Source organism: Pyrus communis, chromosome 1 (assembly GCF_041283825.1).
Source record: "Pyrus communis isolate YQ-2024b chromosome 1, ASM4128382v1, whole genome shotgun sequence".
Classification (NCBI taxonomy): Eukaryota; Viridiplantae; Streptophyta; class Magnoliopsida; order Rosales; family Rosaceae; genus Pyrus; species Pyrus communis.
The window spans coordinates 19,123,293-19,147,306 of record NC_142565.1 but is presented as its reverse complement, the minus strand read 5'-3'; the positions used below and the strand labels follow the sequence as shown (position 1 = coordinate 19,147,306).

At 42.8% G+C, this 24,014-nt stretch overlaps 1 protein-coding gene across 1 annotated transcript; it reads left to right on the top strand.

Annotated features, from left to right (window-relative positions):
- Positions 1-17,418: 17,418 nt before the first annotated feature.
- Positions 17,419-23,185, top strand: LOC148699318 (uncharacterized). Its single transcript, XM_088684567.1, has 2 exons — positions 17,419-18,856; positions 23,115-23,185. The coding sequence occupies exons 1-2, from the start codon at positions 17,431-17,433 to the stop codon at positions 23,183-23,185; spliced, it is 1,497 nt and encodes a 498-aa protein (XP_088540693.1). The 5' UTR covers positions 17,419-17,430.
- The last annotated feature ends 829 nt before the right edge of the window (positions 23,186-24,014 follow it).

Sequence of the window (24,014 nt, the reverse complement as noted above, 5' to 3'; positions counted from 1 at the left end):
TAAGTCACTTAGCACAATGGTCTAGTGGTATTTCTCTTCGCTTGTAAATGAGAGGTTTTAGGTTCAATTCTCATCAAAGGTGAATTTGAACCACATTTTATTAGTTCATTATGAGCCTTAGCGCACTCTTTCACCCTCTTAGTATAAATAATATTGTTTGTCCAAAAATAATAATGAGAGAACGTGAATTAGACAACCCTGTTATTTCCTTGATGACTTTGATTGTTAAGCGACCAAAAAGACTATGATAGTTATTGGACCAAAAGGACTAAGATAGTAAACCGGATTAGAACAGAGCAGAGCAGACCAGACCAAATCGAAACTGACTAGATCAGATCATATCATATCATATTCACTGAATAAAACGTATTATATTGAAACCCCACATATTGTTGAATACACCCCACATACTTAATACACCCCCACATTTGCTTTTTTAATTAAAACTTATCTTAATACACCTCATTTACTTTCCTATAATACCTTCACACGCCACACTCTCACCATATACCCTACATTTTCTACGTACACCCCACACTCTTCAAATCTTAGGTGCAAATACATAAGGTCATCCAAAAGTACCTTTGGTGTAAAGCTGAAGCTGGTGTGATTTCGAAATTTTTTTTAATTTTTCCATTGGAGTGGTGCCAACAATTGTTTGATTATTTGCATGTTTATTCCCTCATGTTTCTCTATCGGGTCATTTTGGTTCCGGTCCTTAATCAACCTAATTGTTAGACTGAAACCTTATTTGTTTAAATATTTTGATTAAGGTCCTTAGCCTCATTTAAAAGATTTAACTAATGCATTTATGCATTTAATGTCCCACAAATTATGAAATTTAAACAAATTCAAATAATATTTTTAAATATAATAAGTACTTAAAAATCAATTTTAGAGTAATATTGTTCTTCACAAAAATTATAGCAAACAAATAATGATACACCCCGACCCGGAATGTCCACTAGAACCCCGAATCGAGTCGTGCTGGCCGACACCTAGAAGGTGACGAAGCCATAAAGTGTGATAATGTAAAAATGTGAATAAATTAAAATATAATTTGCCTAAGTACACGAGTGCGCAGTAAGCAGGTTTGGACCCATTTCACGCATGATACAGAGCATAGGTATAATACAGTAAGGTAAGATAAGGATTATACCATCATAAGAAGACATCTGTAATGAAAAGTGTCACGAATCCTCGTTGATACAGAACTCTGCTGCTAGAACCTGGAGGGGTGCAAAAATAGAAAATATGAGTGAGTGAAACAAAACTTTTCAAACCAATTTCAATTACCAAAGGTAGTAGCCCCTCGTTGTAACACCTGTATAATTTCCCAGAAAATAGAATACATATGTATATAGAAATCATGCTCAACAGCAATGAAAGCCAAGTATATGCCATGTCAAGAATCTCAACAGGAATAAGAAACCCAGGTGAAATAAATCAATATGAAATGGTATGTCAGTCGGATCCACCTATTATGGCCTGTACGGCTAAACCAATAGCTCATCAACATGCTAGCCAGAGTCACCTCACGTGACTTGTATGGCTTATCCATATCTCATCAATCAATGCTAGCACATAAGTCAGAAGTCACCTATAGTGATATGTACGACTTAATCTATAGTTCATCAAACATGCCTGCACACGAGTCGGAACCACCTCTAGTAGTCGGTATGACAGGACTGGGTGTAAATAAGTACGCTCAAGTGCTACGATCACGTGAAGATTGTACGAATAATCGCGGGTCACCTACAAGTCGAAAACACCTATAGTGGTTTGTACGACAGGCCTGTGCACCTACCTTGAGTCCAAGGTGAGCGTAAGGTGCGGGAGGTGAACATCACGTGAAGGATTGTGCCCTGGCCATGGGCAAGAGCACTAACACCGGGGTGTAGGTTTATGAGCTCTCAATGCATCTCAATATAACATGTACAACTCATGGGCAACCTGTACGACAGTGTCAGAGTTGCCTAACACATAAATGTAGTCATGCCATTACTCCATCAATTCAACTAATACTATAAACTCACCTGAACTTACCTGGGTGTCCTGCGTTCACCTTTGCACTTCAAAGCATTCACAATAATTGTGTGCAGGTAATATACATATGGATATACCATGATGCAATCTAATACTCAACCATGTCATAGCATTTTCAATTATATACATATATATAATATGGCATAAAATGCATAAGTTGTAACGCCTTACTCCCGAACTATTTATTTTCGAGGATAATCAACAATGATAAGTCCAACTAGACACTAGTTTAATTAACTATCATTACTTATGTTTCCTTACTTTAATTTCTTGATTCTTCACACATTGATTTGTAACCAACATTTAACCACCAACACATAAGGTTAAATCTCACATTTTACACCAATATCCCTCACATTGTTCAATTCCCCAAACTAAGCTATTGTCTCAATTATTTAATCGCACTTCTTCTATGGTTGCATCTAACGTCTCGTTAGACTACCTACGTAGCCTAAACAGGGATCAAGTCATTCTGTAGACATCAAAATTTCGGTGAAATGAATGTTGACCAATAATTAAAATTTCAACGCTCACGTGTCACATAAATTTTACATGTAGCGTGTGACTCAACGAAAAATCGAAATAAATTGGAAAAGTCATCAAATAGGACACGTGTCAATACCTGGCAGAAATGATTTATTTCATCTGATTATTTAAATCCAAAAATCAAGTTTTGGAATTCTATAAATAGGAAGCCAAGGCATTCATTTTGAGGAAGAAAAGAAAGAAAGGGAAGAAAAGAAAGAAGGGAATTTACATCACACCAAAACCTTGAAGCCTTGAAACTCTAAAGCTCTCAAGAAAATCCCGAAGGATCAAGAAAACACTTTTCGTTCTTCGTCAAATCCTCCTTCAAGGTCAAACCCCAACGGCCCTTGAAGAACTTCCACCAACTCAAGATCAAGCCCCGACGGCCCCTTGAAGAAAGTGTTCATCGTTCATCATCCGTTCATCCCAAGATCAAGCCTCAACGGCCCTTTGGATCAATAACACATCAACAAATCCACACATCCAATCGTTCTTCAAGATCAAGCCCAAAAGCCCTTGAAGATCCGCTCATCCATCAACCTTCAAGATTAAGCCTAAAAGCCCTTGAAGAAATCCGCACAACTATTCTTCAAGATCAAGCCCAACGCCCCTTGAAGATCCATTCATCAACTGTTCATCCCTAGATCAAGCCCCAACGGCCCTTTGGATCAACAATCTCAACAAACCTATACACCCATTCTTCAAGATCAAGTCCAACGCCCCTTGAAGATCCATTCATCAACTGTTCATCCCTAGATCAAGCCCCGACGACCCTTTGGATCAACAGCTCATCCACAAACCTACACCCTACGAAGATAGAATCAGAGGATCAAATTACAAAGAGATTGTAACCCCAAAATCATTAAACACAAAAATATGTTTTGTACACGTTATTCTTGTTTCTTGTTTCAGGAATTTTTCATGTTTACACATTCGTAGTTCACGTTAGTACTTCAAAGCATTCACAGTAATCATAAGCAATAATCAATTTATAAACGTTTGTGGAATTATCAATCATATATATATACACACACGATAGAAAGGAAAAGACCCACTCACTTAAGATCCGCGCTACGACTCCCTAGCACGCATATCGAGACATCAAGAACCAATGTCGCCTAGAACAATTATCAAATCACATCTCAGAGTTCTTACCGATAGAATACATAATTTACATAAAACACATCCCTGCGTAATTCACTTCGGAAGATCTGCATCACGGATTTCCGATCCATTACTTCCAAAGATTCACATTATGTTCCTAGAACCACGTCCTAATGTTTCATTATGATCCAACGGTCGGATCTCTGCCAATTGCCAAAACCAAGTGGCGGTCAACATTTTATTTTATGAACTTACAAATCCAATTCTGGAAGATCCGTACGTCGAATTCCCGATCCATAAGTTTCTATGGTCCTTAAATATTATGTACTATAATGTATTAAAGTTTGGAGACGATCGAACGGACGAATCATCGATTCTTATAAAAGTCAAGTGATGTGTCGTAATGAAACTAAGTTCCAACAATCAAACCACATCATATGGATATCAATTATGGCATCAAAACATCTAATTGAACTTAAAAGGACATCGTCGGCCCATTGGCCAGGCCGTTGCAGCAGGTGGCAGTCGTTCGCCCCGACTTACCGGAAAATTCGACTATTTACAAAAAATTTACCAAAATTTACAGAAATGAAGATCTCAATGAGTATAGCAAGTTTTATACCTGTGGCCAAGTCCAATTTGGCAGGAAAATCCCCAAATTCACTCAAACCCGCCGGAAACCCTAAGATGGGTGTTCTTCGATTCGACTTCCTCGATGTTCCAACGCCCCTACAACTAATTGGGTCTTGTTCCTAGGTCCAAGGGGAGTTGATTAAGAGTGGTGGTGGGTGGTGAAACTCGCCGGACCGGAGGAATCACCGTCGAGCACCTCCGGTGCTCCGGTGAGGTTTTTCACAATTTTGGTCCTTAAACCCTTCGATCTTGGGTGGAAATGGAAAAGGGAAAGTCACTGAGTGTTTTGAAAGTGTTGGATGGTAGTGGTTCAACGGAAAAAAGGGCGAAAATCGCCGGAGTTCGATCCGTTTGGGTGTGCGGTTGCACTGCCCAACGGGAAGGTTTCTTTATTTATTTATTTTCTTTCCTCCTCCCTTCCTGATTGGTTCTCCTTTTCCTCCCTCTAAAAATTTGATTGGTCCCCTTTATTTTAACTAATTTCACCTTTAACCCACATGTGGAAATTAAATAATTCCCACAATCTATAGTTTTACAACTTCAAACGTCCGTAACTATACCGATATAATCCGAACTTGCAAACAGCTTTCGCCTATGCATTTGCACCAATGAGTACTACACAAATGCGCTAAGTGCATAAGTCAAACGTTTCTCTACACGTTGGTCAAAGAATGTCAAAACCTTCACCTCTAAGGCATTGGGCATAAATTCATTCTTTTAAAATTTATAAAATCATAGAACTAGGGACAAGTTGTCACAAATAATGTACCCACATAATTATCAACATATTTAAAAAAAATAACTATTGATATATTTTAGAACATAAAATAAATATACATAATTTGACACACCCCGACCGAAATCAAGCTGTGCTGGTCGTCACGTGAGGGTGACGTAGCCATGTGCACAGTGCGGAAGCAAAAGATAATAATAAAAGTACGAATAAATAAAAACCAAACTACTAAATAAGCTAGTTAAAGTAACACACTAGTGTGAGACTAAGTGGGATAAACATATTTAGTGCACAGAAAGCCTAAGTGCAGTCCAGAAGAACGAATACTAATTACACAACACCCAAAGGTGATCCTACATTTGTGATGTTCTGTCAGAACCACCGTCAAGTCCTCGTGAACCACCAAAGCTGCTTCCAACTAGAACCTGGAAAGGTGCAAAACAGAAAATGTGAGTGGGCAAAAACAAGGCTTTTCAAAATCATTTCATTATCAAAAGTTCTAACCCTTCGCCGTAAAACCTATATAGTTTCCTAGAAAATAGAATATACACATATATCGAAAACATGTTCAGAAATATGCCATGTCGAATGCCTCCACATAAAATGTAAGTAACCCAGGTAATGTCAATCAATGCAAGTAACATGTTAGCCGAAGTCACCTAACGTGACCTGTACGGCTGAATCTAGAGCTCAAATCCCCAACTCACTAACTATACCTGCACACGAGTCGGAACCACCTATAGTGGTCTGTACGACAAGACTGTACACCTAAGTTGGATCCAAGATGAGCGTGTGGTGCGGAAGGTGAACATCACGTGAAGGACTGTACCCTACTCTGGGCGGGAGCACTAACATCGGTGGTGCAGGTTATGAGCTCTCTATGCATCTCACATAACCACTAATTCACAATCATAAACCATAAACTTACCTGGCACTTACCTGTGCATCCGCAACACTAAACATACATATATGCAACTACTAATGCATAAATAAATAGGCAAACGCTATGCATGGCATTTAAAACATATAAACATTCCATTTCATTTTTTGGGAAAAACCACAAGTATATAGGTATATACAGAAAACCAAAAGCCCTCTCACTGATATGTGGAAGGGTCGTAACCCCCTTACCTCGAGTGACTGCGCTCATCCTCAAGATGGGTCTCACCTATATGCGAAACAACTATAAAATCGTCAATTTAAAGCACATAACCAAAATTAGGTAATAACTTCTCATACAATGCTCAAATGGGATGTTTGGATATACCAACGTGATCTACTCAACCTCACGAACATCCCCATATTTTTAAAATAATTTTCTGAGACCCCACACGCTGGCGAGTGCACAGACCTACGCGTCCCCCAAGCGCGGCCATGTGCCAGTCACACTGACAGCATCAGTTAACGCCATTAGGAATATTCTGTCAAATCCTAACGGATTCCATTAAATCTAATTGACAGCGTCAGAATATTTCGTCCAAACTGACGGAATATTCCGTCATCTTATCCGGTGAGTCACCAGTCGCCTGAAACCTGGAAAAACTTCAAACCCTTCGTTCTCACTCGTTTCATCACCAATTTCTATGAAATTTGCACCAATGGAAAGCTGGAGATGAGTAGAACAACATTATACCTGTTTGAAACCTCAAAGATCACAGGATCTCGCCAGAAAAATCAAGAAAAATAGGCCAATTTCAAAACTAGCTTTCCCGACGTCCAATTCCACTCAGTGCACCACCCCGAGCTTCCTAAGGACCTCACTAAGCTTCCTATAAGCTTCAAATTCCTTGAAAAACAATATTTCACGTGTGCATGAACAGTGACCAATTCGGAGATTCCTGGTTCGACGTCAAATCGAAGGATTCCTTACCTGAAATTGGTATGGTTGAACTCGTATGATCCTCACAAACACAAAGGCACCATTTTTCACTTCGATCTGCAACGTTTGCAAGGGTTTTGAGCCCCGTCCACACAAGTGAGAAGGAGAGAGAGAGAGAGAGAGAGACAGAGAGAGATACATGAGGGAAAGAGATGATGTGGATGTGGGTGAGTATATGGTCCAGATGCAACCAACAAAACCACAAAACAATCACCCCAAAATGACAAATACCCGCCAAGGGAAAAATCATCATTTCACACATACGGTACAAATAATTCGAGATGGGCTGTCACAACCTACCCCCTTAAGAAAATGTCGTCCAGAAATTCATAACAACAACTCAAACAAACCACTAGTAATTATAGAACAAACGAGGATACAAATATCTCATCCGGTCTTGTGTTTCCCAAGTAGCCTCCTCCGCTGAGTGATTCCTCCACAAAACTTTCACTAAACTAACAGTCTTGTTCCTCAGAACCTTTTCCTTCCAATCCAGAATTGTTACTGGTTCATATGTTAAATCCGGGTTAATTTCCAATGGTTAAAGAGGTATCACATGCGACAGATCCGCAACGTAATGACGAAGCATGGACACATGAAAAACATTATGCACTTTAGCCAGCTCAGAAGACAACTCAAGCCTGTAAGCCACTTCACCAACTCACTTGGTGATCAAGTATGGTCCGATATACCTGGGACTTAACTTACCTTTTTTTTCGAATCGTACTACACCTCTCCACGGTGAAAGCTTCAGAAACACCCAATCACCAACTTTATACACCCTGCCAATGGCATGCCTGTCCGCTAAGCTCTTTTGTCGATCCTGGGCCACTTTCAGGTTAGACTTAATTACCTGAACATTCTAAGTAGTCTCATCTACAATCTCGGGGCCCACCAAAACTCGTTGTCCGACCTCTGACCAACATAAGGGTGTACGACAAGATTTACCATACAGTGCCTCAAATGGTGACATGCCTAAACTCGAATGAAAGTCGTTGTTGTAGGCAACCGCTTATGCCAAGAATCGCTAAACTGCAACAGCGAAGATCTCAACATATCCTCCAACATCTGAATGGTCCTCTCTGATTGTCTGTTTGTCTGAGGATGATATGTCGTACTGTAGAGTAATCTCGTACCCAAAGCTTCCTGAAAAGCCACCCAAAATTTAGAAGTAAATTTTGGGTCACGATCCGAGACAATACTCACTGGAACACCATGGTACTTCACAATCTTCGATATGAATAATTCAGCTACTCGACTTAAAGAATACTTTTCCTTCACTGGAATAAAATGCGCTTACTTAGTAAGCCGATCAACTATTACCCAAATGCCATCAAAACCATTATGTGTACTCGGAAGCTTGTACACAAAATCCATAGTAATATTTTCCTATTTCCACTCTAGAACGAGAAGCGGCTGCAACAACCCAAACAACTTCTTCCTTTCAGCTTTAACCTGTTCGCAAATGGCACACCTACTCACATACTCAGCTATCTCTCTTTTCATACCTGGCCAATAATAGAATGGTCGAATGGTATGATATATTTTAGTACCTCCTGGATGCATTGCATAAGCTGAGATATGCGCTTCATCAAGAATTGCTTTCTTTAATTCCAAATTATTCGGCACATACATTCTACTCTCCTACATAAGCATGCCATCTGATTCTCAAACTCTGAAGTCTTTCTTCTTCCCCTGATTCCTTGCTTGAATTATTTCCTGGGTCTCTTCATCAACCATCTGGGCTTCAAGTACACGATCAATTAAAATCGGCCTAACTTGAAAATTAGCAAGTAAGGCTACCTCTTGATCTTCTACCTCTAACCGCACTCCAGTTGATCTCAAGTCTACCAGAAGAGGAACACGACTAACGTACAACGCGTTAATACGGCCTTAAGATTTTTTGCTAAGTGCATCAACTACCACATTCACACGACCAGGGTGATAATCAATCGTGCAATCATAATCATTAAGCAATTCCAACCATCTCCGTTGACAAAGATTAAGGTCTCTTTGAGTGAAAAGATATTGAAGACTCTTATGATCCGTAAAGATCTTACATTTTTCTCCATAAAGATAATGTCTCCATATCTTCAAAGCAAAGATAATGGCCGCTAACTCCAAATCATGCGTAGGGTAATTCAACTCATGAGGCTTTAATTATCGTGAAGCATAAGCAATCACCCTACCATGCTGCATTAGCACACATCCTAGACCATTTAAGGAAGCATCATTGTAGACTTCGAAATTACCACTATAATCCAAGAGTGCCAAAACAGGTGCATGAGTGAGACAATACTTTAATTGCTGGAAACTCTGCTCACAATTATCATCCCACTCAAATTTAACATCTTTCCTAGTTAGCATCCCCAGTGGTAAAGCAATCACGGAAAAATCCTTTACAAACCATTGAGTAATATCCTGCTAAGCCAAGAAAACTCCTCACCTCAGAGATGGTCCGTGGCTGCTCCCAATTCTCCACTGCTGCTACCTTTTGAGGATCCACCAAAATACCTTGAGCAAATATGACGTGTCCCAAAAATGCCACTTGATCTAACCAAAATTGGCACTTGCTAAACTTAGCATACAGTTGGTGTTCCTTCAACCTTTTCAACACCAAAGTAAGATGTCGAACATGCTCAGATTTAGACTTAGAGTATACCAGGATATCGTCAATAAAGACAATGACAAACCTATCCAAATACGGTTGGAATACTCAGTTCATCAAATCCATAAAAGTTGCTGGCGCATTCGTTAATCCAAATGGCATTACCATAAACTCGTAATGACTATAACGAGTCTTGAAAGCTGTCTTAGGAACATCTTCACCACTGATCTTCAACTAATAATAACCAGACCTCAAATCAATCTTGGAAAATACACAAGCACCTTGCATCTGATCAAACAAATCATCTATACGCGGCAATGGATAACGATTTTCAATTGTTACTCGATTCAATTGCCGGTAATCAATGCATAGTCTCAAAGTTCTGTCTTTCTTCCTCACAAACAACACTGGAGCTCCCTAGGGTGAAGTACTAGGTTGAATAAAACCTTTATCCACTAATTCTTGCAACTGGATTTTCAATTCCCTCAACTTAGTAAGAGCCATTATATAAGGAGTTAAGGATATAGGATTAGTACCTGGAAGCAAATCAATAGTGAACTCCACATCTCGGTCTGGCGGCAATCCAGGTAAATCATCAGGGAATACATCAGGAAAATGCTTGACTACCGTTATGTCCTCCATGCTACTAAGAGCAACATCGTTCAACACTACATGAGCTAAGTATCCCTGGCAACCTTTTGATAACAACCTTTTTGCTCGCACAGCAGAAATAACGCCATGTCTCACCCCACTCTGTTCACCCACAAAAGTGCCAGAGGTAATCCAGGAAGATGGAAGGTAACAGTTTTCCTGTAACAATCTATGTTGGCACGATTAAAATGCAACAAATCTGTGCCCAAAATCACATCAAAATCAACAATATCTAACGGGATAAGGTCATCTAGCATACAACATCCTCCACCATCACTGGACATCCTAGATACACACAATCGACATAACATTTCTCCCCTCTAGGCATAGCAAACTCTAAATCATACCCTAGAGGTGTAGGGTAAGGTTGCGTCACTTGAGCAAATGTATGAGAAACAACAAAATGTGTCGCACCACAATCAATCAATACTCTAGCAAAATAACCAAGGATATTTAACGTACCCATGATCAAGTCTGGATTATTCTGAACATCTTACAGAGAAATATTGTGGATGCGTCCCTGGGTCTGCTGTCGTCCATTACAACCTCTTCTAGTCTGACCACCTTGACCCTGCACATTACACCCCTGACTAGGCTGACCAGACTGCCTTGAAGATCCCGCACTACTGGTAGTAATCACTCCCTGCTGAGGCTATCCTCCCTGGTACCACTGAGATCCACCCACTGGAATGCGAGGATACTGCATATAACCTCCGGAGTACTGAGGATACCCACTCTAAGAATAAGGATCTTGGGGATACGAATATTGCCTTGGAGCATAAGGAACGGCATCACCCTGATAATAGTAAGCACCACCACGACCCATCTGGCCATAACTACCAGGCCCTGGAACCTGCTGGATCGGCGCAGGTGGTGGTAAGAAAGACTGCTAGGGCCTCTGCTGATTCTGAGGACAATTTGCAGCTCCATGTCCTATTTGCCCACAAGTAAAACATCCACTGCTGCCTCTCCTACATTCTTCAAAATGCCGATTGTTACACCTGCGGCACAACGGAGCTCTTCCTCTACCAGTATAGCCCTATCTCCGGCCTCTAGGACTCCCAGAAAATCTACCACCTCTTCCTTGACCAGTGGCACTAAAACCTACGCTGGAAGAACTGGAACTAGCTCCATTCTGCTTAAAACTCTGAGTCTTGCGAGGTCCTTGAGATGCTTGACCTTTGCCTTTATCGTCTTTCCTTTGATTGCCATCTTTTTCTTCTTCCTCACTCTTGCTAGGCATATCTTCAGAATCCTCAATCCTCAACACAATCTCATAGAACTCTTGATAAGAGTCGCAAGGAGTAGTGGTTGCCATAGAACGCCACTTCTTCTTAGTACCCAATCTGAAACGACGAAGCATCTCAACCGGATTGGCAACAAGCTCCGGATGATAACGAGACAAATCAGTGAATCTCCGATACTACTCATTCACCATTAACTTCCCCTGCTTCAACTCGGTAAATTCTTGCTTCTTACGATCAATGTACTTAGAGGGCACAAACTTTTTCCTAAACAACTGCTTAAACACTTCCCAATCAGCCCTTTCTTCTAGGGTCAAATGACGGACCTCCTGTTCCCACTAGGATGCCGATTCTTTACCTAAGAACCATGAGGTCGTCTCAACCCACATTTCAAAATGAAGATTTCCCTTACTCTGCAATACTTGAAAAGTCTTTTCAATATGCTCCAGCCACCGCTTAACACCCTCATATCCTTCATGACCCTTAAACTTATCCAGCTTCAGATTATACACGGTCTCTAGAGGAGTCCTCTAAGGAGGGCGGAGCGTAGACTGAATAGCAGTAGCAATAGCTTCCCCAAACTGAGCTATATCGGGGAAACTAGGCTCAACTGAGCGACGTGATTCTCTACGAGGCGGCATAGTTTTGACAGAAGACACCAAAACAATTAGAACACTCACACAATAAGCAGGACTGCCAAACGTATGCTCTGATACGAAACTGACACACCCCGACCGGAATCAAGGCGTGCTGGCCATCACGTGAGGGTGACGTAACCATGTACACAGTGCAAAAGCAACAGATAATAATAAAAGTACGAATAAATAAAAACCAAACTACTAAATAAACTAGTTAAAGTAACACATTAGTGTGAGACTAAATGGGATAAACATAATCAGAGCACAAAAAGCATAAATGCAGTCCAGAAGAATGAATACTAATTACACAACACCCAAAGGTGATCCTACATTTGTGATGTTCTGCCAGAACCACCATCAAGTCCTTGTGAACCACCAAAGCTGCTTTTAACTAGAACCTGGAGGGGCGCAAAACAGAAAATATGAGTGGGCAAAAACAAAGCTTTTCAAAATCATTTCATTATCAAAAGTTCTAATCCCTCGTCGCAAAACCTGTATAATTTCCTAGAAAATAGAATATACACATATATATCAAAAACATGTTCAGAAATATGCCATGTCGAATGCCTCCACATAAAATGTAAGTAACCCAGGTAATGTCAATCAATGCAAGTAACATGTCAGCCAGAGTCACCTAATGTGACCTGTACGGCTGAATCTAGAGCTTAAATCCCCAACTCACTAACTATACCTGCACACAAGTCGGAACCACCTAAAGTGGTCTGTACAACAGGATTGGGTGTAAATAAATACGCTCAAGTACTACGATCATGTGGAGACTGGGCGAATAATCGCAAGTCACCTACGAGTCGGAATCACCTATAGTGGTATGTACGACAAGACTGTGCACCTAACTTGGATCCAAGATAAGCATGTGGTGCGAGAGGTGAACATCATGTGAAGGACTGTGCCTTACTCTGGGCGGGAGCACTAACATCGGGGGTGTAGGTTATGAGCTCTCTATGCATCTCACATAACCACTAATTCACAATCATACACCATAAACTTACTTGACACGTACCTGTGCGTCCGCAACACTAAACATACATATATGCAACTACTAATGCATAAATAAATAGGCAAATGCTATGCATGGCATTTAAAACATATAAACATTCCATTTCATTTTCTGGGAAAAACCACAAGTATATAGGTATATACGGAAAACCAAAAGCCCACTCACTGATATGTGGAAGGGTCGTAACCCCCTTGCCTCACCCATATGCGAAACAACTATAAAATCATCAATTTAAAGCACATAACCAAAGGATGTTTGGATATACCAACGTGATCTACTCAACCTCACGAACATCCCCATATTTTTAAAATAATTTTCCGAGACCCCACGTGCCGCCACGCACTGGCGAGTGCACTGACCTACGCGTCCCCCACGCGAGGCCACGTGCTAGTCACACTGACGGCGACATTTAACATCGTCAGGAATATTCCGTTAAACCCTAACGGATTCCGTTAAATCTGACTGACTGCGTTAGAATATTCCGTCCAAACTGACGAAATATTCCATCATCTTCTTCGGCGAGTCTCCGGTCGTCGGAAACTTGGAAAAACTTCAAACCTTTCGTTCTCACTCGTTTCTTCACCAATTTCTATGAAATTTGCACCAGTGGAAAGCTGGGGATGAGTAGAACAACATATACCTGTTTGAAACCTCAAAGATCACAGGATCTCGCCGGAAAAATCAAGAAAAATCGGCCAACTTCAAAATTAGCTTTCCCGACGTCCAATTCCACTCAACGCACCACCCCGAGCTTCCAAAGGACCTCACTAAGCTTCCTATAAGCTTCAAATTCCCTGAAAAACAATATTTCATGTGTGCATGAACAGTGACCAATTCGGAGATTCCTAGTTCGACGTGAAATTGAAGGATTCCTTACGTGAAATTGGTATGGTTGAACTCGTATGATCCTCACGAACACAAGAGCACCATTTTTCACTTTGACCTGCAACATTTGCAATGGTTTTGAGCCCCGTCTGTACAAGTGAGAAGGAAAGAGAGAGAGAGTTTGAGACAGAGAGAGATACACGGGGGAATGAGATGATGTGGATATGGATGAGTGTGTGGTCCAGATGCAACCAACAAAACTACAAAACAATCATCCCAAAATGACAAATACCCGCCAAGGGCAAAATCATCATTTCACACCTACGGTACGAATAATTTGGGATGGGCTGTCACATAATTAGCATGGGTACATTTAGTAAAATTAAAAATGGGTACAAATAAATTGAAAAATATGGGTACAAATGCAAATAAAAGTTTAAAAAATATGGGCACAAAAAGGAATTAATATATGGGTACAAATTGAAACTGAAAAGAAAATTGTACAAATTTAAAAAAAAAGGTTGCAAATTAAAAATGGGTACAAACTAAAAATAAAAATATATGATAAAAAAATTTAGCCATGAATATAAATATAAAAAATTTAATGTTTCCAACACTATATGAATATATTTAGAAATAAAAAATATTTTATTATTGAAATAATTAAGGGAATTTTAACGAAAAGCTTCCGGTATTATTCATTTTAACGAAAAACCACATTTTTACACTAAAAAGTCAATCCTGATACTATTCACTTTACCCTTTATTTTGTCTTTATCGTTAAAACTCAAAGTTTTCAAGCTCTTTTCATTAGTTTTCCTAATAATTAATGATGTTAATTAAAATCTTAGGATCTTGATAAAAAATTGAAAATGAATATGGTTTTAATCAATGGAGTAGGAAAAATAAGGATGGGAACCTAATTTTTCCTTCTCTATTCTTTCCATGGAAAGAGGTGGAAGGTTGTGGGTATTCTGTACCAGTAGATGAGGAAGATGATTTTCACAACCGTGGATGAGGAAGATGAGGAAGATAAAAATCCAAAAAAAAATAATGGTAGCTATAGAAGTTTAGAGCTTTATATAGAGTAGGAGTAGGAGTAGGAGCAGTAGCAGTAGGTAATGGGGATTAAATAAGGAAATTCTTATTAGCACTTCAAAAATCTCATTCGATACTTCTCATAAGTTTATTTTTCAAAAATTTGGAGTGCAAAATGAGATTTTTAAAGTGTGACATCCCGTCCCGGAAGCAGCGGAAACGTGCATATGAAATGACCCTTTTACCCCTAACTTGTTTCGTATTATTGTTTTGGGTTGTTTTGTGTGGTGTTGGCAAGCTTAGGGCCACACACACACACCTGCACACTCCCTGTCTCTCTCTACCCTTTCTCTGTCTCTGTCTCTCATCTGTCTCTCTCTTCCTTCCCGTTATCACAAACACATACGTACGGACAGACACAAAACCCACCAAATCTTAGTGGATCGAGGAAACCAAGCGTACAGTTGTGATCGTGAAGTCGAGGGGAACACAGACGTACCATTTTCAGGTAAGAACTTCGATGTTTTCACGTCGATATCGCGATGTCAGTTTTGAGCACTGTTCATGCAACATTATTTTACTTATTTTTTGGACATTTGAAGCTTGTAGGTGTGTTGGTGAAGTCCTAAGGAGCGTCGGAGTAGCTCGTTGGACGAATTTGGACGTCGGGAAGGCCTGGTTCGAAGTTGGCCGGTTTTCGAGTTTTGAGACAGGTATGATCGCGTAACTTTTAGCTTTTAAAAGTGGTCCAACGTGATTCTACTAGTTTAGGGCTTTCTTTTGGTCCAAGAATCATAGAAAACGGTTGAGAAACGAGGGAGATTAGTGAGTTTAAACTTTTCCCAGTTTTCCGGCGACCGGAGTCCGGCGAGAGTTGATCGGAGAAGAAAGAGGAATATTCCGTTAGGTTTAACGGAATATTCCCAACGGCAGTGACGGCATCCGGTTAGATTTAACGGAATATTCCTGACGGCGTCTGTTGACACCGTCAGTATGCCTGGCACGTGACCGCGCGTGGGGGCGCGTGGGTCCGTGCCTGTGCTGGCGCGTGGGGGCGCGTGCGGGGTCCAAAAATTATTTTAAAATTATGGTTGTGATCCTGAGGTTGTGTAGAGTACGTTGGTATATTCATTTGTCCATTTTGAGCAATGTATGAGAAGTTACTTCGAGAAGTTGGTTATGTGCTTTAAAGTTGACGTTTTTGTAGTTATTTCGCATATAGGTGACACGTATCCCGAGGACGAGCGTGGTCACGCGAGGCAGGGGGGCTACGACCCTTCTACATATCAGTGAGTGGGCTTTTGTTTTCCGTATATACCTATATACATTTATATTCCCAGAAATAGATTAAAAAGGGTAATTGATTTATGCCATGCACTTTATTATTATCGTTTATGCATCATTGCATGCTTTATTAGTGGCATACATATACATACGCATATTGGGTGCTGTGGACGCGCAGGTAAGTGCCAGGTAAGTGACATTCACGTTTATGTTTCAGTAGTGGTTGAGATGCCTAGAGAGCTCATAACCTGCACCCCCGGTGTTAGTGCTCCCGCCCAGAGTAGGGCACAGTCCTTCACGTGATGTTCACCTCCCGCACCACACGCTCAGCTTGGGATCCAAGTTAGGTGCATAGGCCTGTCGTACAGACCACATTAGGTGGTTCCGACTCGTAGGTGACCCGCGATTAGTCGCACAGTCTTCACGTGATCGTAGCACTAGAGCGTATATATATGTTACACCCAGGCCTGTCGTACAGACCACCTTGAGTGGTTCCGACTCGTGGGCAGGTTCAGTTTAGAGTTGAGATTTGAGCTCTAGATGCAGCCGTACAGGTCACGTTAGGTGACTCCGGCTGCCAGATGTTATGACGTTGATATGATTTTATACCTGGGCATTTACATTCATATTATGGCTTTGGCATGGCATATCTTGAGCATGTTTGGCATACCCTTGAGCATATTGGGCATACCTATACATACGTATATATGTTTATTTTCTGGGAAGTATACAGGTTTTACGGCGAGGGGTTAGAATGTATTTTGCTAAATGGTTTTCAAAGAGTTTTGTTTTTGCCCACTCACGCTTTTGTTTTTGCGCCCCTCCAGGTTCTAGTTGCTTAGCCGTTGCGGTGGTTTCCTTTGAGAGCTCTTCGGCGTTCTGACAGACACTCCCTATTGTAGGGCTGCCTTCGGGCGTGCTACTGTTATCGTTTTATTTGGGCTGCTATAGACCTGCTCTGAACTTGTATCTCACTTACTAGCACTTATTCTAGTACTTTGTATGCTAGTTTTTAATTGTTCGTACTTTTATATTACTACTTTATTAGCTTCCGCACGTGCACATGGCTACGTCACCTTTGTGTGACGGCCAGCACGCTCCGATTTCGGTCGGGGTGTGTCAGTTTGGTATCAGAGCCTAGGTTTGGCAGTCCTGTGTCTGTGTGAGTATTCTAATGGTTTTGGTGTCTTCTGTCAGAACTATGCCGCCTCGTCGGGAACCCCGTCGCTCTTCTGAGCCTAGTTTCCCCGATCTTACTCAGTTGGGGGAAGCTTTTGCTGTAGCCCTTCAGTCAGTGATGCGCCCTCCCCAGAGGACTCCTCTGGAGACCATGTACAACCTGAAGTTGGATAAGTTTAAGGGCAGTGAGGGGCATGAGGGCGCAGAGCGCTGGCTAGAACACTTAGAGAAGACTTTCCGCGTGCTGCATAATCAGGGGAACTTACCTATGGAGAGGTGGGTCGAGACGACCTCGTGGTTTTTGGATACGGAGTCGGCAGCTTGGTGGGAGCAGGAGCTTCGTAGGTTGACTCCGGATCAGAGGATTGATTGGAATGTTTTTACTGAGTTGTTTAGGAGAAGGTATGTGCCCCCTGAGTACATTGACCGGAAGAAGCAGGAGTTTACCGACCTGAAGCAGCGGAAGATGTCAGCGAATGAGTACTACCGGAAGTTTACGGACTTATCTCGTTATCACCCTGATGTCGCTGGTAATCCGGCAGAGATGCTCCGTCTTTTCCGTTTGGGCACCAGGAAGAAGTGGCGTTCTATGGCGTCTACTGTCCACAGCGAGACTTACAGGGACTTCTATGAGATACTGCTGAGGATCGAGGATTCGGAGAATATGTCGAGCGATACTGATGAGGAGAAGGATAGCAACCAGAAGAAAGATGATAAAGGAAAAGGTCAGGCATCGCTCGGGCCCCGTCAGACTCAGAACTTCAAAAGAGGTGGAGCTAGCTCGAGTTCTTCGAGTGGTGGCTTCAGTGCCACTGGACAGGGCCGTGGAGGTAGATTTGCGGGTGGCGCTAGAGGCCAGAGGCAGGGCGATGGTGGGCGAGGCAGAGCCCCAGTTTGTCGTAGGTGTAGCAACCGGCATTTCGGCGAGTGTAGACGTGGCAGTAACGGGTGCTTCACATGCGGACAGGTGGGACATAGAGCGGCGAATTGTCCCCAAGGTCAGCAGCAGCAGAAACCACAGCAGACCTTTATGCCACCGCCTGCACCACTCCAGCAGATCCAGGGTCCTAGTAGCTACGGCCAGACGAGTCGAGGTGGTGCTTACCACTATCAGGGTGATGCTGTCCCTTATGCTCCGGGGCAGTATCAGTACCCTCAGGATCCTTTTTCCCATGGTGGTTATCTCCAGTATTCAGGCGGCTATATGCCGTATCCTCCAGCTCCAGCGGGTGGTTCACAGTGGTATCAGGGAGGACAGTATCAGCAGGGGGAGATTGCCACTAGCAGTGCAGGGTCTTCGAGACAGTCGGGTCAGCCCAGTCAGGGGCGTGGTGCTCAGGGACGTGGCATTCAGGCGAGCAGAGGCCGAGGCGGGCGTCAGCAGGGACAGGGGCGTCTTCACAATATTTCTTTGCAGGACGCTCAGAACAACCCGGACTTGATTATGGGTACGTTGAACATTCTTGGTTGTTTCGCTAGAGTCTTAATTGATTGTGGAGCTACACATTCCGTAATTTCTCATACATTTGCTCAAGTGACGCAACCTCGCCCCACACCTCTAGGGTATGATTTAGAGTTTGTTATGCCTAGAGGAGAAAGTTGTGTTGTAGATTGTGTGTACCCAGGATGTCCAGTGATCGTAGAGGGTGTTGCGCTGTCAGCCGATCTTATCCCGTTAGATATTGTGGACTTTGATGTGATTTTGGGCACGGATTGGTTGCACTTCTATCGTGCCAACATTGACTGTTACGGGAAAGTAGTTACATTTCACCGACCTGGACTACCTGTGGTTACTTTCGTGGGTGAGCAGAGTGGAGTGAGACATGGCGTTATTTCGGCGCTGCGAGCGAAAAAGTTGTTATCTAAGGGTTGTCAGGGGTATCTGGCTCATGTGGTGCTAGATGAGGCTGTTACTAGCAGAGTTGAGGATGTGAGAGTGGTCAGACACTTCCCTGATGTATTCCCTGAGGATTTACCTGGTTTACCCCCAGATCGAGACGTAGAGTTCACTATCGAGTTGCTTCCAGGTACAAATCCCATTTCTTTAGCTCCTTATCGTATGGCTCCCGCGGAGTTAAGGGAATTGAAAGTTCAGCTGCAAGAGTTAGTGGATAAGGGATTTATCCAGCCTAGTACTTCGCCTTGGGGCGCTCCAGTGTTGTTTGTGAGGAAAAAGGATGGAACTTTGAGGTTGTGCATCGATTACAGGCAACTCAATCGGGTGACGATTAAAAACCGTTATCCATTGCCTCGTATCGATGATTTGTTCGATCAGCTGAGAGGTGCTTGTGTGTTTTCGAAGATAGACTTGAGGTCTGGGTACTATCAGCTGAAGATCAGTAAGGATGATGTCCCTAAGACGGCATTCAGAACTCGTTACGGTCATTACGAGTTTCTGGTTATGCCATTTGGGTTGACGAATGCACCAGCCGCCTTTATGGATTTGATGAACCGAGTATTCCAGCCTTACTTGGATAGATTTGTCATTGTCTTCATTGACGATATTCTGGTGTATTCTAAGTCGAAAGCGGAGCATGTTCGACATCTTACTTTGGTGTTGAAAAGGTTGAGGGAACACCAGTTATATGCTAAGTTTAGCAAGTGCCAGTTCTGGTTAGACCAAGTTGCGTTCTTGGGGCACGTCATTTCTGCTCAGGGTATTCTGGTTGACCCTCAGAAGGTTGCAGCGGTAGAGAGCTGGGAACAACCGCGGACCGTCACCGAGGTGAGAAGTTTCCTTGGCTTGGCGGGGTATTATCGGAGATTCGTTAAGGATTTTTCGGTGATTGCCTTGCCGTTGACGAGGTTAACGAGGAAGGATGTTAAATTTGATTGGGATAATAGGTGTGAACAGAGTTTCCAGCAGTTGAAGCATTGTCTCACTCATGCACCTGTTTTGGCACTCCCAGACGATAGTGGTGATTTCGAGGTTTATAGTGATGCTTCCTTGAATGGTCTGGGATGTGTATTGATGCAGCATGGTAGAGTGATTGCTTATGCTTCGCGGCAGTTAAAACCTCATGAGATGAATTACCCTACACATGATTTGGAGTTGGCTGCTATCATTTTTGCGTTGAAGTTGTGGAGACACTATCTTTACGGGAGTAAGGTTAGAAGCGGAGGACCGAGATGTGGCTTTACTTGCTAATTTCCAAGTCAGGCCAATTTTGGTCGACCGGGTGCTTGAAGTTCAGGTAACTGATCAGGAGACTCAAGAACTTATTCAAGCTAGAGAGCAAGGAAGGAGGCGAGACCTCAGAGTTCGCGATTCTGATGGCATGTTGATGCTAGAGGGTAGAATGTTCGTGCCTAATAGTGTGGAGTTGAAGAAAGAAATTCTCGATGAAGCACATATCTCGGCTTATGCCATGCATCCAGGAGCTACTAAAATGTATCATACCATTCGACCGTTTTATTATTGGCCAGGTATGAAGAGGGAGATAGCCGAGTATGTGAGTAGATGTGCTGTTTGCCAGCAAGTTAAAGCAGAAAGGAAGAAGCCGTTTGGGTTGTTGCAGCCGCTTCCCGTTCCGGAGTGGAAATGGGAAAATATCACCATGGATTTTGTGTACAAGTTGCCGCGTACACAAAATGGCTTTGATGGCATTTGGGTGATCGTTGATCGACTCACTAAGTCGGCTCATTTTATTCCAGTGAGAGAGAAGTATTCCTTGAGCCGTTTAGCGGAGTTGTTCATCTCGAAGGTTGTGAAGTACCACGGTGTCCCTGTGAGCATTATTTCGGATCGAGATCCACGATTTACATCGAAGTTTTGGGTAGCTTTCCAGGAAGCTTTGGGCACGAGGTTACTTTACAGTACGGCGTATCATCCACAGACAGACGGACAGTCAGAGAGAACTATTCAGACTTTGGAGGATATGCTGCGAGCTTCGGTGTTGCAGTTTAGTGATGCTTGGCACCAGCGGTTAGATTTGATGGAATTTGCTTACAACAACAGTTTTCATTCGAGCATTGGCATGGCGCCATTTGAGGCCTTGTATGGCAGAGCTTGTCGCACACCGTTGTGTTGGTCAGAGGTTGGAGAAAGAGTCTTAGTAGGTCCAGAGATTGTTGAGGAGACTACTCAGAACGTTCAGGTGATCAAGTCTAACCTGAAAGCAGCTCAGGACAGGCAGAAGAGTCTGGCGGATCGGCATGCTACGGACAGAACGTATGAGGTCGGAGATTGGGTATTTCTGAAGCTTTCACCGTGGAGAGGTGTTGTGCGGTTCGGAAAGAAGGGGAAGTTGAGTCCCAGGTACATCGGACCATACGTGGTCACAGAACGAGTTGGTGAGGTAGCTTACAGGTTGGAGTTGCCTCCGGAGTTGGCTAGAGTGCATAATGTTTTTCACGTGTCTATGCTCCGACACTATGTTGCTGATCCATCTCACGTGATACCTCCTCAACCGCTTGAGATTAACCCAGATTTGACGTACGAGGAGGAGCCGGTGACGATACTAGATTGGAAAGAGAAGGTTCTGAGGAACAAGACGGTAAATTTAGTGAAGGTTCTGTGGAGGAATCATTCAGTTGAGGAAGCTACGTGGGAGACAGAAGATCGAATGAGGGATTTGTATCCTCGATTGTTCTTTGACCACTATACTTGGTTGTTTTGAATTTCGGGACGAAATTCTAATAAGGTGGGAAGGTTGTGACATCCCGTCCCGGAAGCAGCGGAAACGTGCATATGAAATGACCCTTTTACCCCTAACTTGTTTCGTATTATTGTTTTGGGTTGTTTTGTGTGGTGTTGGCAAGCTTAGGGCCACACACACACACCTGCACACTCCCTGTCTCTCTCTACCCTTTCTCTGTCTCTGTCTCTCATCTGTCTCTCTCTTCCTTCCCGTTATCACAAACACATACGTACGGACAGACACAAAACCCACCAAATCTTAGTGGATCGAGGAAACCAAGCGTACAGTTGTGATCGTGAAGTCGAGGGGAACACAGACGTACCATTTTCAGGTAAGAACTTCGACGTTTTCACGTCGATATCGCGATGTCCGTTTTGAGCACTGTTCATGCAACATTATTTTACTTAGTTTTTGGACATTTGAAGCTTGTAGGTGTGTTGGTGAAGTCCTAAGGAGCGTCGGAGTAGCTCGTTGGACGAATTTGGACGTCGGGAAGGCCTGGTTCGAAGTTGGCCGGTTTTCGAGTTTTGAGACAGGTATGATCGCGTAACTTTTAGCTTTTAAAAGTGGTCCAACGTGATTCTACTAGTTTAGGGCTTTCTTTTGGTCCAAGAATCATAGAAAACGGTTGAGAAACGAGGGAGATTAGTGAGTTTAAACTTTTCCCAGTTTTCCGGCGACCGGAGTCCGGCGAGAGTTGATCGGAGAAGAAAGAGGAATAGTCCGTTAGGTTTAACGGAATATTCCCAACGGAAGTGATGGCATCCGGTTAGATTTAACGGAATATTCCGTCAAACTGACGGAATATTCCTGACGGCGTCTGTTGACACCGTCAGTATGCCTGGCACGTGACCGCGCGTGGGGGCGCGTGGGTCCGTGCCTGTGCTGGCGCGTGGGGGCGCGTGCGGGGTCCAAAAATTATTTTAAAATTATGGTTGTGATCCTGAGGTTGTGTAGAGTACGTTGGTATATTCATTTGTCCATTTTGAGCAATGTATGAGAAGTTACTTCGAGAAGTTGGTTATGTGCTTTAAAGTTGACGTTTTTGTAGTTATTTCGCATATAGGTGACACGTATCCCGAGGACGAGCGTGGTCACGCGAGGCAGGGGGGCTACGACCCTTCTACATATCAGTGAGTGGGCTTTTGTTTTCCGTATATACCTATATACATTTATATTCCCAGAAATAGATTAAAAAGGGTAATTGATTTATGCCATGCACTTTATTATTATCGTTTATGCATCATTGCATGCTTTATTAGTGGCATACATATACATACGCATATTGGGTGCTGTGGACGCGCAGGTAAGTGCCAGGTAAGTGACATTCACGTTTATGTTTCAGTAGTGGTTGAGATGCCTAGAGAGCTCATAACCTGCACCCCCGGTGTTAGTGCTCCCGCCCAGAGTAGGGCACAGTCCTTCACGTGATGTTCACCTCCCGCACCACACGCTCAGCTTGGGATCCAAGTTAGGTGCATAGGCCTGTCGTACAGACCACATTAGGTGGTTCCGACTCGTAGGTGACCCGCGATTAGTCGCACAGTCTTCACGTGATCGTAGCACTAGAGCGTATATATATGTTACACCCAGGCCTGTCGTACAGACCACCTTGAGTGGTTCCGACTCGTGGGCAGGTTCAGTTTAGAGTTGAGATTTGAGCTCTAGATGCAGCCGTACAGGTCACGTTAGGTGACTCCGGCTGCCAGATGTTATGACGTTGATATGATTTTATACCTGGGCATTTACATTCATATTATGGCTTTGGCATGGCATATCTTGAGCATGTTTGGCATACCCTTGAGCATATTGGGCATACCTATACAGGTTTTACGGCGAGGGGTTAGAATGTATTTTGCTAAATGGTTTTCAAAGAGTTTTGTTTTTGCCCACTCACGCTTTTGTTTTTGCGCCCCTCCAGGTTCTAGTTGCTTAGCCGTTGCGGTGGTTTCCTTTGAGAGCTCTT